Source organism: Hyperoodon ampullatus (assembly GCF_949752795.1).
Source record: "Hyperoodon ampullatus genome assembly, chromosome: 9".
In the NCBI taxonomy this organism is placed as follows: Eukaryota; Metazoa; Chordata; class Mammalia; order Artiodactyla; family Ziphiidae; genus Hyperoodon; species Hyperoodon ampullatus.
The window spans coordinates 54,066,427-54,078,634 of record NC_136922.1 but is presented as its reverse complement, the minus strand read 5'-3'; the positions used below and the strand labels follow the sequence as shown (position 1 = coordinate 54,078,634).

The window sequence follows — 12,208 nt, the reverse complement described above, 5'->3', positions numbered from 1 at the left end:
GATTGATTTTTAAAAACTATGTCAATTAGGATTGTTTTGGCAAGTAAGTTGTTTAAAGATAGTCTCTTTTTTATACATTTTTATAAATATTGGAAAGCTGAGTGAATCACATTTTTTGTTATCAAAATTGGAAACACTTGATAGGATCCAATATGAAACTAAACAGGGAAGGCCATCAGTCACTTCTTAAAATTATTTCTTATAAAACCATTGCTCTTGAATTCTTGATTTCTCTGTTTTCTATGTTTCCTTTCCCTTTAGGATGGGTCTGTTCTGTAATTAGTGAAGGTACATGTCTGTCTTTAGGCAACAGCCTAATCTCTATGGCCATATGTGCAAAAGCAATATAATTACAATCCAGTAATAATTGGACCATGTGACTGTTTTTGTTTTAATTACTTGAAATCATCTTATCTTTCCATTCCTTAAAGCCTGTTAATGGGTGAATCCTTGGGTACCATGTTTATGTCATTTCTATGGAATTAAATACATGCACATTTACATAAACTTAGTAAAAAATTCTGCTTCTCTTTATAATATTCTGGATAGATTTTTTTCTCTGTCTCAAGCATCAATTTAGACCTGAAGAAATAAAATATTATTTAAAAAATGATTCTTTACATTGTGCTTAATTTATAGAACACAGATTGGATTATAGATCTTTCTGGCTGAGGAGGTATCACTCTGGGTTGACATAATAGGTTGTTAGAAATTTTCAGATTTACTTCTTAATGAATTAGGAATTTCCATACCCTTATGCAAATTCTGGTTAAATAGTTTGGTAGGAAATTTAGTGATGGGTACCCATTTTCACTAAACAGAAGTACTTGGCAGACTGTATGTAGAAACTGGCATTTGTCTGTGTTCAGATTTTAACTTTTGTCTCCCTATTTTTTCAGTTGTTTTTATTTCAGTTGCTGCGAGGGCTGTCTTACATCCACCAGCGTTATATTTTGCACAGAGACCTGAAACCACAGAACCTTCTGATCAGTGACACGGGGGAGTTAAAGCTGGCAGATTTCGGTAGGAAAGCAGTTAATTACCAGTCTATTTTGTCACACTGTGAGAATGCCAGGCAGATGGTGGCACTGCATTTGTTTAGGTGCACTTCTTCTATCATTCCAGATCCTGGTAACATTTTTTCAGGAGTGAAAAAAAAATTTTTTTTATGATCAACATCATGCTTGGTAGATTTTTTAAAAATCCACATTGCTTGTTAAAGCCTTAAATAATCATAAGCACAAATCAGATCTCATATATTTCCAAAGGAAAAGTCAGTAAAATTTTGAATATAAAATACATAGAAAGAAATCTATTTTTTCCATTTTCTATTATGAAAATGTCAAGCACATTCAAAAGTAGAAGGATACGATAAGGAGCCCCATTACCCACCACCCGGCTTCAACAACTACCAATATATTGTCAAACTTGAAGAAACCTGGATTTAAACCTTGGGACGGTTTCAGAGCATCACAAAATATATTCAGTAGTGTATGTTGTCCTGAGATTTTAATAATTTAAAAATCTAGGGCAGTGTTAACCTTTCTGAAAGTGACTGTTGTTTCAGAAATTCTCAATAACTTTATAAAAGTAGACACTGATGCTGATTTAAAAGTTGTGGTCCTGGCCTGGATCCATTACAAGTCATCCCTTCCTTAAAGGTTTTAAGGTTGGCCTCTTCCAGCTTAGAAGCTTTCATCCCACACTGACTTAAGCACCCAAAGAGGAGCAGAACTGTTGTGTTGTCCTTGCTGGCTCCCCTCACTTCATCATGTCTGATGTGTCTGCACTGCCCTGACTCTCTGTCACACCAGAGTGTGCCAAGTCAATTCCCAGCACCAGAAATGCTGATGGCAGCATGATGTGTTGACATTGCATTGCCTCAATTATTTTTGAATACATATTCTGATTAGAAATTTGTTCCATTAAGAATGGAATGGAAATATTACCCTTGGGACACAAAGACGCCTGAGGTTGAGATACGGGCTTTTACTGAAATATGATTATCTTTTCCCACCCCACCCCCCCGAAAAATAAAAGAGAGCAGGAAATGTTTATTTCTTATTTCAAGGTTAGTAGACTGTTCAGTACCTTTGGAATGACTCTACTCTTGGGTTTTGTATATTCTTTTCTTCTAAAATTGAAATGAAACAAAAGTTAGCATGATTGGTGACATATTGCAAAATTCTAGTTGTTCTCATCTTATTTGTGTGTGTGTATATGTTGTTTGCTGTCAGCTTTTAGCATCAGAATAATACTAGGTGGCTAGATGTAAAGTCTTTCTATTACAGTGTAGAAAATAATGGGAGAGTAGGTGGGTGGAGGAGAGAAGATTTGCAGTTCCTCAAATTCAAGGCTGTTGGGTTTGCTGTGAACATATTTTGTAGTTTGTCGGTATTACTATTAAATTAGTAAGAATTTATAATGATTTTTTCTAGTATGTTAATATACTATAAGGTATATGTTGGAATAAATTATTGTACTGAACATTTAATTTTGCTGAACATGGTTTTCTTGTATATTTATAGAATACATTTTTACAAAGTTTATTTTGTCTGTATAACCAAGGAAATAATAGAATTGTATCTAAGTGCTTACTGGGGGATTATTTTTTAGTTTTACGACGACGTTTTTATTATAATAGGTAAGTTCACCATAAAAGATTCTTATGGATCTTTAAAACTGACATTTTGCAATAGCTTCAGAGATAAATTCAAGTGTAATTTTAAACAACTTAGAAAGATTTTTTTAGAAAATTAGAAAATTTAGAAAGTTTGACCAACTCAGAGATAACAAATGTTAACATTTTTGTTGTATATTTTCCCAGTGTCTTTCTCCTCCTTTTCTCTCTCTTTTCTTGCTTCTTCCATCCATTATATAATCCTGGAAAAAACAAACAAACATTGTTTTGTAAGCAGTTTTCACATAAGAATATTTCATGGACATTTTCTCATGTTATTCAATATGAAAAAATCATTTGTAACAGCATAGATTTTTCCTTTAATGGCCAAGACCTAGTCTTTTTATTCAGTCCCTCAACAGTGAACATTTTGGTTCTTTCTAATTATTCATAATTATGCACAGTCCTGTATTGAGTGTTCCATATATGCTGCAATTACAGCGTTGCGTGTTTTAAAGCATTTGATTCTTTGGACCAGACTGCTTTGCACAAAGGTTGTACCTCAGTGTCATAGACTGAATCTTCTTGCCTGGAACACAGACTTGGCATGCATCCTGTGCACGAAGTGTAATGAGGGAGACTCATTCACCAACTGACAATTTCTCCCAATTGTGCATCATTTTTGTCTTTTAATTTAAGACATGCGATTAACTGTGATTTACTGCGGTCGGGCACGTGTTTGTGTCTGAGACGACGGAAACACAGTCTGAGATGGAGGAGCTAGACAGTCAAAATGGGATGGTTCCAGGCAGCAGAACAATTAGAAACACTAGGTCTTCAGAGTTTGATGTGTAAAGAGCTTTAGCAGCAGTTCCTTTGTCCTACCTATATCTCTTATGTGAAAAATATCATAAAATTTTGATTAAAAGATACAAATGAAATCTGTATGAGCATAATTCCTGTATCATAAATGCTACTGTTTTTATTAGAGGAAATATATGGGGAGAGGGAGAAGCACTAAAACTTATTGAGTTTATTCTGTGTGCCAGACGCTTAGAAATTCTTGTTTCATTGTCTCTTAAACCTAGTAATGTATAGTAACCTATACTTCTGAGAGAGACATGAGATTCAGAGAGGGTTAGAAATTCTCACAGGCTTGATTATATGACGGTAGCTGCTCACAAAACTGGAATTCAGATGCTTGATCCACATCCTTCAATTTCAGGTGGCCCAGGATCTTTATATTTATATACATAGATATTTTACCTTACAGACCTGCCTAATCTTCCAGTAAATTATTGTTCATTATATATATTTATATATTAATAGTAACAGGAAATTATTAACCTTTCTATGTATTTTATACATACGACAAATATGACCCTCGTGCTACGAAAATAGATTGCACTAATACCAAAAAAATGCATCACATAATTTAAAGAACATTTTGTCATTTGACTAATTCAGTAGTAATGAGTGATTTTAGCCTTAGTCCTTTGGAGATTTTACCTGCTGGACAAGGTAAACCAGATGATAATGTATCCGTAGACCCATTCGTGTTTAAACGGAACGTAGTTCTGAATTCCAGGTGGTCAAAATGCTGTACTATTTTTTTTCCTTGTAAACAAAATCATATTTAAGCACTTACCTGAGACTTGTTTTCTATATGCATTTAAAAATAAGTAAATTACACATGATTTAGAATCACTATGGCTTTCCTAATGCAGAAGTTTGTCCCACCTGTGTATAATAAGATAATAAAATTGTGTAGCGTTCAGACTCATTTCTAAAAAAGGGTTCGTATTTACATTATTTTTGGGAGAAACTATTTCAAATGCCTTAGCCAGCCTATGTCTTCACTCCCTGCTCCTCCTTGCCTACTGTAGTACAACCAAACGCCAAACGCATTCCCACATCAGAGCCTCTTACTTAGCCTTTCCCTTTGCCTGGAATACTGTTCCTCCTGCTTCTCACGTGGCTGCCTCTTTCTCATCACATAGATCATAAATCATATGTTACCTGTTCAAAAAGGCCACCTTTCCAAAAATAGAATTTTACCACTATGATCACCCAGTTCAACTTCTTCAATAGCACTTATGGTGTGCTGAAATTATTTTGTCATTTGTTTATCAGTTAATTTTTTGCTTCTGCTACTTGATTGTAAATTCCATGAGGGCAGGGACATGGCCTGTCTTGCTCACTCTTATATTTATTTATTTATTTATTTGGCTGTGCTGGGTCTTAGTTGTGGCATGCGGGATCTTCATTGCAGCGTGCGGGATCTTTAGTTGCGGTATGCATGGGGGATCTATTTCCCTGACCAGGGATGGAACCCAGGCCCTCTGCATTGGGAGCGCAGAGTCTCAGCCACTGGGCCACCAGGGAAGTCCTGTCTTGCTCACTGTTGTCTGTGCTATGTTTAGATCATAGGAGATGCTCAGTAAATATTGGTTGAATGAAGAAACAATATGCATAACAAAATTGAGTATTAGTGTAAATACTAAGACCCACTAATTTACTAATTACTAGTGAATTTACTAATTTCTGCTTGATTCACTTCAGCAAACCAGCAGTTTACAAATTAATTTTCTCTTCATCAGTGCTGTCCTGGCTGGGCACAGTCAAGAGTGCAGATGGAATTAGATGACTTCAGATGGTGTTGGAGATTGCTTTGAGGCTCTTATACATTGGCTCTACATATCTGCTTGGTATTATATTTATAGCCTCAAGCTTCAGAAATAAATATCACTGAGTAAATGTAAACACGTAGAAAAGATGTATAAGATTTGAAGTTCCTACTCTGCAGACCTTAAATGATTGTCTGGTTGTACTATTGTTGAAATCAAAGTGTGTTGAGCCTTGAATTAGGAGACCCTATTAGAGCCTTGATTAGGCTCTGTCTATAACTAGCTTATGACTTTCAGGAAGTCATTTATCCCCTCTGAGCTTACACTCCTCAACTAAAAAATAAGTGCATTGAACAGATACTTTCTAATATTCTTCTCAGAGTTGTTTTTTTATGTTGTACATTTCCGAAATTATTAACTTATTTTCTAATGATCAGATATTCACTGTTGGATAAAAATCAGCCAATTGAATCCATAATCAAGGCTATACCATCCCTTCCTATGGTCTAATTTTTTTATTCTGGCTTCTAGAAATTCAAGAAGATGAGAGCCACACTTTTATGATATGTGTTGAGATCACATTAAAAGAAAATTATCGTAGTGTGACAAGTAAATGCATAAATAAGCTCATCAGGAAGTTAATGTTCATTTGCAGCATGATAGTATGAAAACTTAAAGGTATTTTTCCATGTAAATGAGATGAAAACAAAATAGATGAGTCTGTAGAATTGCAGCTTTCTGCAGTTCTTGCAAGATGTTGATGATAGTGTCACCCACATTTTCCAGCCATTCTTCTGCTAGTTTTAGGGGTCGGGGCCTTGCTACATGGAAAGACAGCTGGGTTAAATTTGTCCCTGAAAAAAAAGAGGCAGTGCAAACTCTGTAATATAAGCATTTAAGGTCTTGGCTTATTTTACTGGCTTTCCTAATGTAGGAACCAAGTTAAACAGCTCTGTGGTTTTAATCAAGTAAAATTCCACAGGTCTCTTTCCCACCAGAGGTCTAAAATGTTACCTTCCTAATGTTGGTAGTTTCCTCCTCCAGGCTGTTCCTTGTCTTAATTTGAAAAAGGAAATTATTGTAAATCACATTTTAGATTAATTTGCAGAACACACCAGAGATGTAGTAACTCTGCAGAGGCCATAGTGAGAGCAGGGTTTGTTTGTAATGTGTCTCTCAGAATTCATGTAGGGAATAGTAGAAAACAGAAAGAAATCAACTGCTTTCAGATGCAGAGTAGAGTCTGTCTGTGTGATAAATATAAAGTCTCTGAATAAAAGCCTGTTAGTCCCCAAATTACAAACCTTTAACTATTTTTTATCGTTAGCCTATAAAATTCACCATTGAAGCCATAGTTACAAATTCAAGGATAGATATAACTAACCATGCTTTGACTGGTAGGATTCAATTTTACTGTATCTTTGGTTTAGAATATAATTTCTATTAGCAAAAATATCTTTATTGTCTAATGTGAGGTATCAATCTACTTTTAGAAAGGTCCTTTGAATTTTAACATAAGCAGTTTTAATGCAAAGTTTAGGCAGTTGCTTTCGTGAAGGTCTGAAAACTAAAGAATATTTTTATAATAATTTGTGCTACAATATGAACCAAAGAAAGGACTGTTTTTCTACCTAATTTTTCTGGGCTTCATTAAAACTCCAAATCAAAATGTACATGTCTTAAAATGTATCAAATACATTATCAACATTCCATGTTAGAAATAATTTGATTAACATGTGAATTAAAGTTAATCCCTATGACTCATTATTTTAAAGATGTGGTAACCCTTTTGAAAAGGAGTGTTGATATTTCAAATTGTCTTCTCTAGGATCATGAAATATCACTTAGCGTCATTATTTAAATCTTGTTTAATATCCCCACTCATCCATTCAGAAGTTTTCTTGGATTCAAAAGGGATGTTGATGACATTTCATTATATTGTTTTTTCTGTTTTGTGTTATCATAATGTAACTTTTCCCAGGTATATTAACATACCTGTTTTTTTTCTCCTTTTAAATGGACTTTATTTTTTTTAAATTTATTTTATTGAAGTATAGTTGATTTACAATGTTGTGTTAATTTCTACTGTACACAAAGTGATTCAGTTATACATATATATACATTCTTTTTCATATGCTTTTCCATTATGGTTTAAAAGAGGATATTGAATATAGTTCCCTGTGCTTTACAGTAGGACCTTGTTTATCCATTCTATATATAATAGTTTGGATCTGCTAATCCCAAACTCCCAAACCATCTATCCCCCAACCCCTCCTCCTTGGCAACCAGAAGTCTGTTCTCTATGTCTGTGAGTCTGTTTTCATTTTGTAGATACGTTCATTTGTGTCATATTTTAGATTTCACATGTAAGTGATATCATATGATATTTGTCTTTCTCTTTCTAATTTACTTCAATTAGTATAATAATCTCTAGTTGCATCCATGTTGCTGCAAATGGCATTGTTTTATTCTTTTTATGGCTGAGTCGTATTCCATTGTATATATGTGCCATATCTTTATCCATTCCTCTGTCAGTGGACATTTAGGTTGTGTCCACGTCTTAGCTACAGTAAATAGTGCTACAATGAACATTGTGGTGCATGTATACTTTCTTTTTTTTTTAAGATGTTTATTGGAGTATAATTGCTTTACAACGGTGTGTTAGTTTCTGCTTTATAACAGTGTGAATCAGCTATACATATCCATATATCCCCATATCTCCTCAGTCTTGCATCTCCCTCCCACCCTCCCGATCCCACCCCTCTAGATGGTCACAAAGCACCGAGCTGATCTCCGTGTGCTATGCGGCTGCTTCCCACTAGCTATCTATTTTACATTTGTAGTATGTATAAGTCCATGCCACTCTCTCACTTCATCCCAGCTTACCCTTCCCCCTCCCCGTGTCCTCAAGACCATTCTCTAGATCTGCGTCTTTATTCCTGTCCTGCCCCTAGGTTCTTTAGAACCATTCTTTTTCTTTTTTTTTTTTAGACTCCCTATATATGTTAGCATACGGTATTTGTTTTTCTCTTTCTGACTTCCTTCACTCTGTATGACAGACTTTAGGTCAATCCACCTCACTACAAATAACTCAATTTCGTTTCTTTTAATTCCTGAGTAATATTCCATTGTATATATATGCCACATCTTCTTTATCCATTCATCTGTCAGCGAACACTTAGGTTGCTTCCATGCCCTTGCTATTGTACATAGAGCTGCAATGAACACTGTGGTACATGACTCTTTTCGAATTATGGTTTTCTCAGGGTATATGCCCAGTAGTGGGATTGCTGGGTCATATGGTAGTTCTATTTTTAGTTTTTTAAGGAACCTCCATACTGTTCTGCATAGTGGCTATAGCAATTTACGTTCCCACCAAGAGAGCAAGAGTTTTCCCTTTTCTCCACATTCTCTCCAGAATTTATTCTTTGTAGATTTTTTGATGATGGACATTCTGACTGGTGTTAGGTGATACCTCATTGTAGGTTTTTTTTTTTTTTACATCTTTATTGGAGTATAATTGCTTAACAATGGTGTGTTACTTTCTGCTTTATAACAAAGTGAATCAGTTATACATATACATATGTTCCCATATCCCCTCCCTCTTGCGTCTCCTTCCCACCCTCCCTGTCCCACCCCTCCAGGCGGTCACAAACCACTGAGCTGATCTCCCGGTGGTATGCGGCTGCTTCCCACTAGCTATCTACCTTACGTTTGGTAGTGTATATATGTCCATGCCTCTCTTTTGCTTTGTCCCAGCTTACTCTTCCCCCTCCCCATATCCTCAAGTCCATTCTCTAGTAGGTCTGTGTCTTTATTCCTGTCTTACCCCTAGGTTCTTCATGACATTTTTTTTCTCCTTAAATTCCATATGTATGTGTTAGCATACAGTATTTGTCTTTCTCTTTCTGACTTACTTCACTCTGTATGACAGACTCTAGGTCTATCCACCTCATTACAAATAGCTCAATTTCATTTCTTTTTATGGCTGATTAATATTCCATTGTATATATGTGCCACATCTTCTTTATCCATTCATCCGATAATGGACACTTAGGTTGTTTCCATCTCCGGGCTATTGTAAATAGGGCAACAATGAACATTTTGGTACATGACTCTTTTTGAATTATGGTTTTCTCAGGGTATATGCCCAGTAGTGGGATTGCTGGGTCATATGGAAGTTCTATTTGTAGTTTTTTAAGGAACCTCCATACTGTTCTCCATAGTGGCTGTACCTATTCACATTCCCACCAGCAGTGCAAGAGTGTTCCCTTTTTTCCACACCCTCTCCAGCACTTATTGTTTCTAGATTTTTTGATGATGGCCATTCTGACTGGTGTGAGATGATATCTCATTGTAGTTTTGATTTGCATTTCTCTAATGATTAAAGATGTTGAGCATTCTTTCACATGTTTGTTGGCAGTCTGTATATCTTCTGTGGAGAAATGTCTATTTAGGTCTTCTGCCCATTTTTGGATTGGGTTGTTTGTTTTTTTGTTATTGAGCTGCATGAGCTGCTTGTAAATTTTGGAGATTAACCCTTTGTCAGTTGCTTCATTTGCAAATATTTTCTCCCATTCTGAGGGTTGTCTTTTGGTCTTGTTTATGGTTTCCTTTGCTGTGCAAAAGCTTTGAAGTTTCATTAGGTCCCATTTGTTTATTTTTGTTTTTATTTCCATTTCTCTGGGAGGTGGGTCAAAAAGGATCTTGCTGTGATTTATGTCATAGAGTGTTCTGCCTATGTTTTCCTCTAAGAGTTTTAGAGTGTCTGGCCTTACACTTAGTTCTCTAATCCATTTTGAGTTTATTTTTGTGTATGGTGTTAGGAAGTGTTCTAATATCATTCTTTTACATGTAGCTGTCCAGTTTTCTCAGCACCACTTATTGAAGAGGCTGTCTTTTCTCCATTGTATATTCTTGCCTCCTTTATCCAAAATAAGGTGACCACAGGTGCGTGGGTTTATCTATGGGCTTTCTATCCTGTTCCATTGATCTATATTTCTGTTTTTGTGCCAGTACCATACTGTCTTGATTACTGTAGCTTTGTAGTATAGTCTGAAATCTGGGAGCCTGATTCTTCCAGCTCTGTTTCTCTTTCTCAAGATTGCTTTGCTATTTGGGGTCTTTTGTGTTTCCATACAAATTGTGCAGGTTTTTTCTCCTATTTCTGTGAAAAATACTATTGGTAGTTTGATAGGGATTCCATTTAATCTGTAGATCGCTTTGAGTAGTATAGTCATTTTCACAATGTTGATTCTTCCAATCCAAGAACATGGTGTATCTCTCCATCTGTTTGTATCATCTTTACTTTCTTTATCAGTGTCTTACAATTTTCTGCATACAGGTCTTTTGTCTCCTTAGGTAGGTTTATTCCCAGGTATTTTATTCTTTATGTTGCAATGGTAAATGGGAGTGTTTCCTTAATTTCTCTTTCATATTTTTCATCATTAGTGTATAGGAATGCAAGAGATTTCTATGCATTAATTTTGAATCCTGCTACTTTACCAGATTCATTGATTAGCTCTAGTAGTTTTCTGGTAGTAGCCTCTTTAGGATTCTCTTTGTATAGTATCATGTCATCTGCAAACAGTGACAGCTTTACTTCTTTTCCGATTTGGATTCCTTTTCTTTCTTTTTCTTCTCTGATTTCTGTGGCTAAAACTTCCAAAACTATGTTGAATAATAGTGGTGAGAGTGGGCATCCTTGTCTTATTCCTGATCTTAGAGGAAACGGTTTCAGTTTTTCACCATTGAGAACAATGTTGGCTGTGGGTTTGCCATATGTGGCCTTTATTATGTTGAGGTAAGTTCCCTCTGTGCCTACTTTCTGGAGGGTATTTATCATTAATGGGTGTTGAATTTTGTTGAAAGCTTTTTCTGCGTCTATTGAGACGATTATATGGTTTTTCTCCTTCAGTTTGTTAATATGGTTTATCACATTGATTGATTTGCGTATATTGAAGAATCGTTGCATTCCTGGTGTTTGCTAGTATTTTGTTGAGGATTTTTGCATCTATGTTCATCAGTGATATTGGCCTGTAGTTTTCTTTCTTTGTGACATCTTTGTCTCGTTTTGGTGTCAGGGTGATGGTGGCCTCATAGAATGAGTTTGGGAGTGTTCCTCCCTCTGCTATATTTTGGAAGAGTTTGAGAAGGATAGGTGTTAGCTCTTCTCTAAATGTTTGATAGAATTCACCTCTGAAGCCATCTAGTCCTGGGCTTTTGTTTGTTGGAAGACTTTTATCACAGTCTCAATTTCAGTGCTTGTGATTGGTCTGCTTATATTTTCTATTTCTTCCTGGTTCAGTGTCAGAAGGTTGTGCTTTTCTAAGAATTTGTCCATTTTTCCAGGTTGTCCATTATATTGGCATATAGTTGCTTGTAGTAATCTCTTACGATCCTTTCTATTTCTGCAGTGTCGGTTGTTACTTCTCCTTTTTCATTTGTAATTCTGTTGATTTGAGTCTTCTCCCCTTTTTTCTTGATGAGCCTGGCTAATGGTTTATCAATTTTTTTTATCTTCTCAAACAACCAGCTTTTAGTTTTACTGATCATTGCTATTGTTTCCTTCATTTCTTTTTCATTTATTTCTGATGTGATCTTTATGATTTCTTTCCTTTTGCTAACTTTGGGGTTTTTTTGTTCTTCTTTCTCTAATTGCTTTAGGTGTAAGTTTAGGATGTTTATTTTAGATTTTTCTTGTTTATTGAGGTAGGCTTGTGTTGCTATAAACTTCCCTCTTAGATGGCTTTTGCTGCATCCCATAGGTTTTGGGTCATCGTGTTTTCATTGTCGTTTGTCTCTAGGAATTTTTTATTTCCTCTTTGATTTCTTCAGTGATCTCTTGGTTATTTAGTAGTGTATTGTTTAGCCTCCATGTAGTTGTATTTTTTACAGATTTTTTCCTGTAAATGATATGTAGTCTCACACCACTGTGGTCGGAAAAGACACTTGATGCAAT

General features: G+C 35.5%; 1 protein-coding gene across 4 annotated transcripts in view; it reads left to right on the top strand.

The window, feature by feature from the left end:
- Positions 1-12,208, top strand: part of CDK14 (cyclin dependent kinase 14) — a gene marked incomplete at both ends in the record, with an annotated part of 523,336 nt that overhangs the window by 314,977 nt on the left and 196,151 nt on the right. For all 4 annotated transcript variants that reach the window (XM_079710872.1, XM_079710871.1, XM_079710873.1 and 1 more), the window contains one exon: positions 900-1,023. In XM_079710872.1, coding sequence (XP_079566998.1) covers positions 900-1,023 — 124 coding nt within the window. The remainder of the gene's footprint in view (positions 1-899; positions 1,024-12,208) is intronic.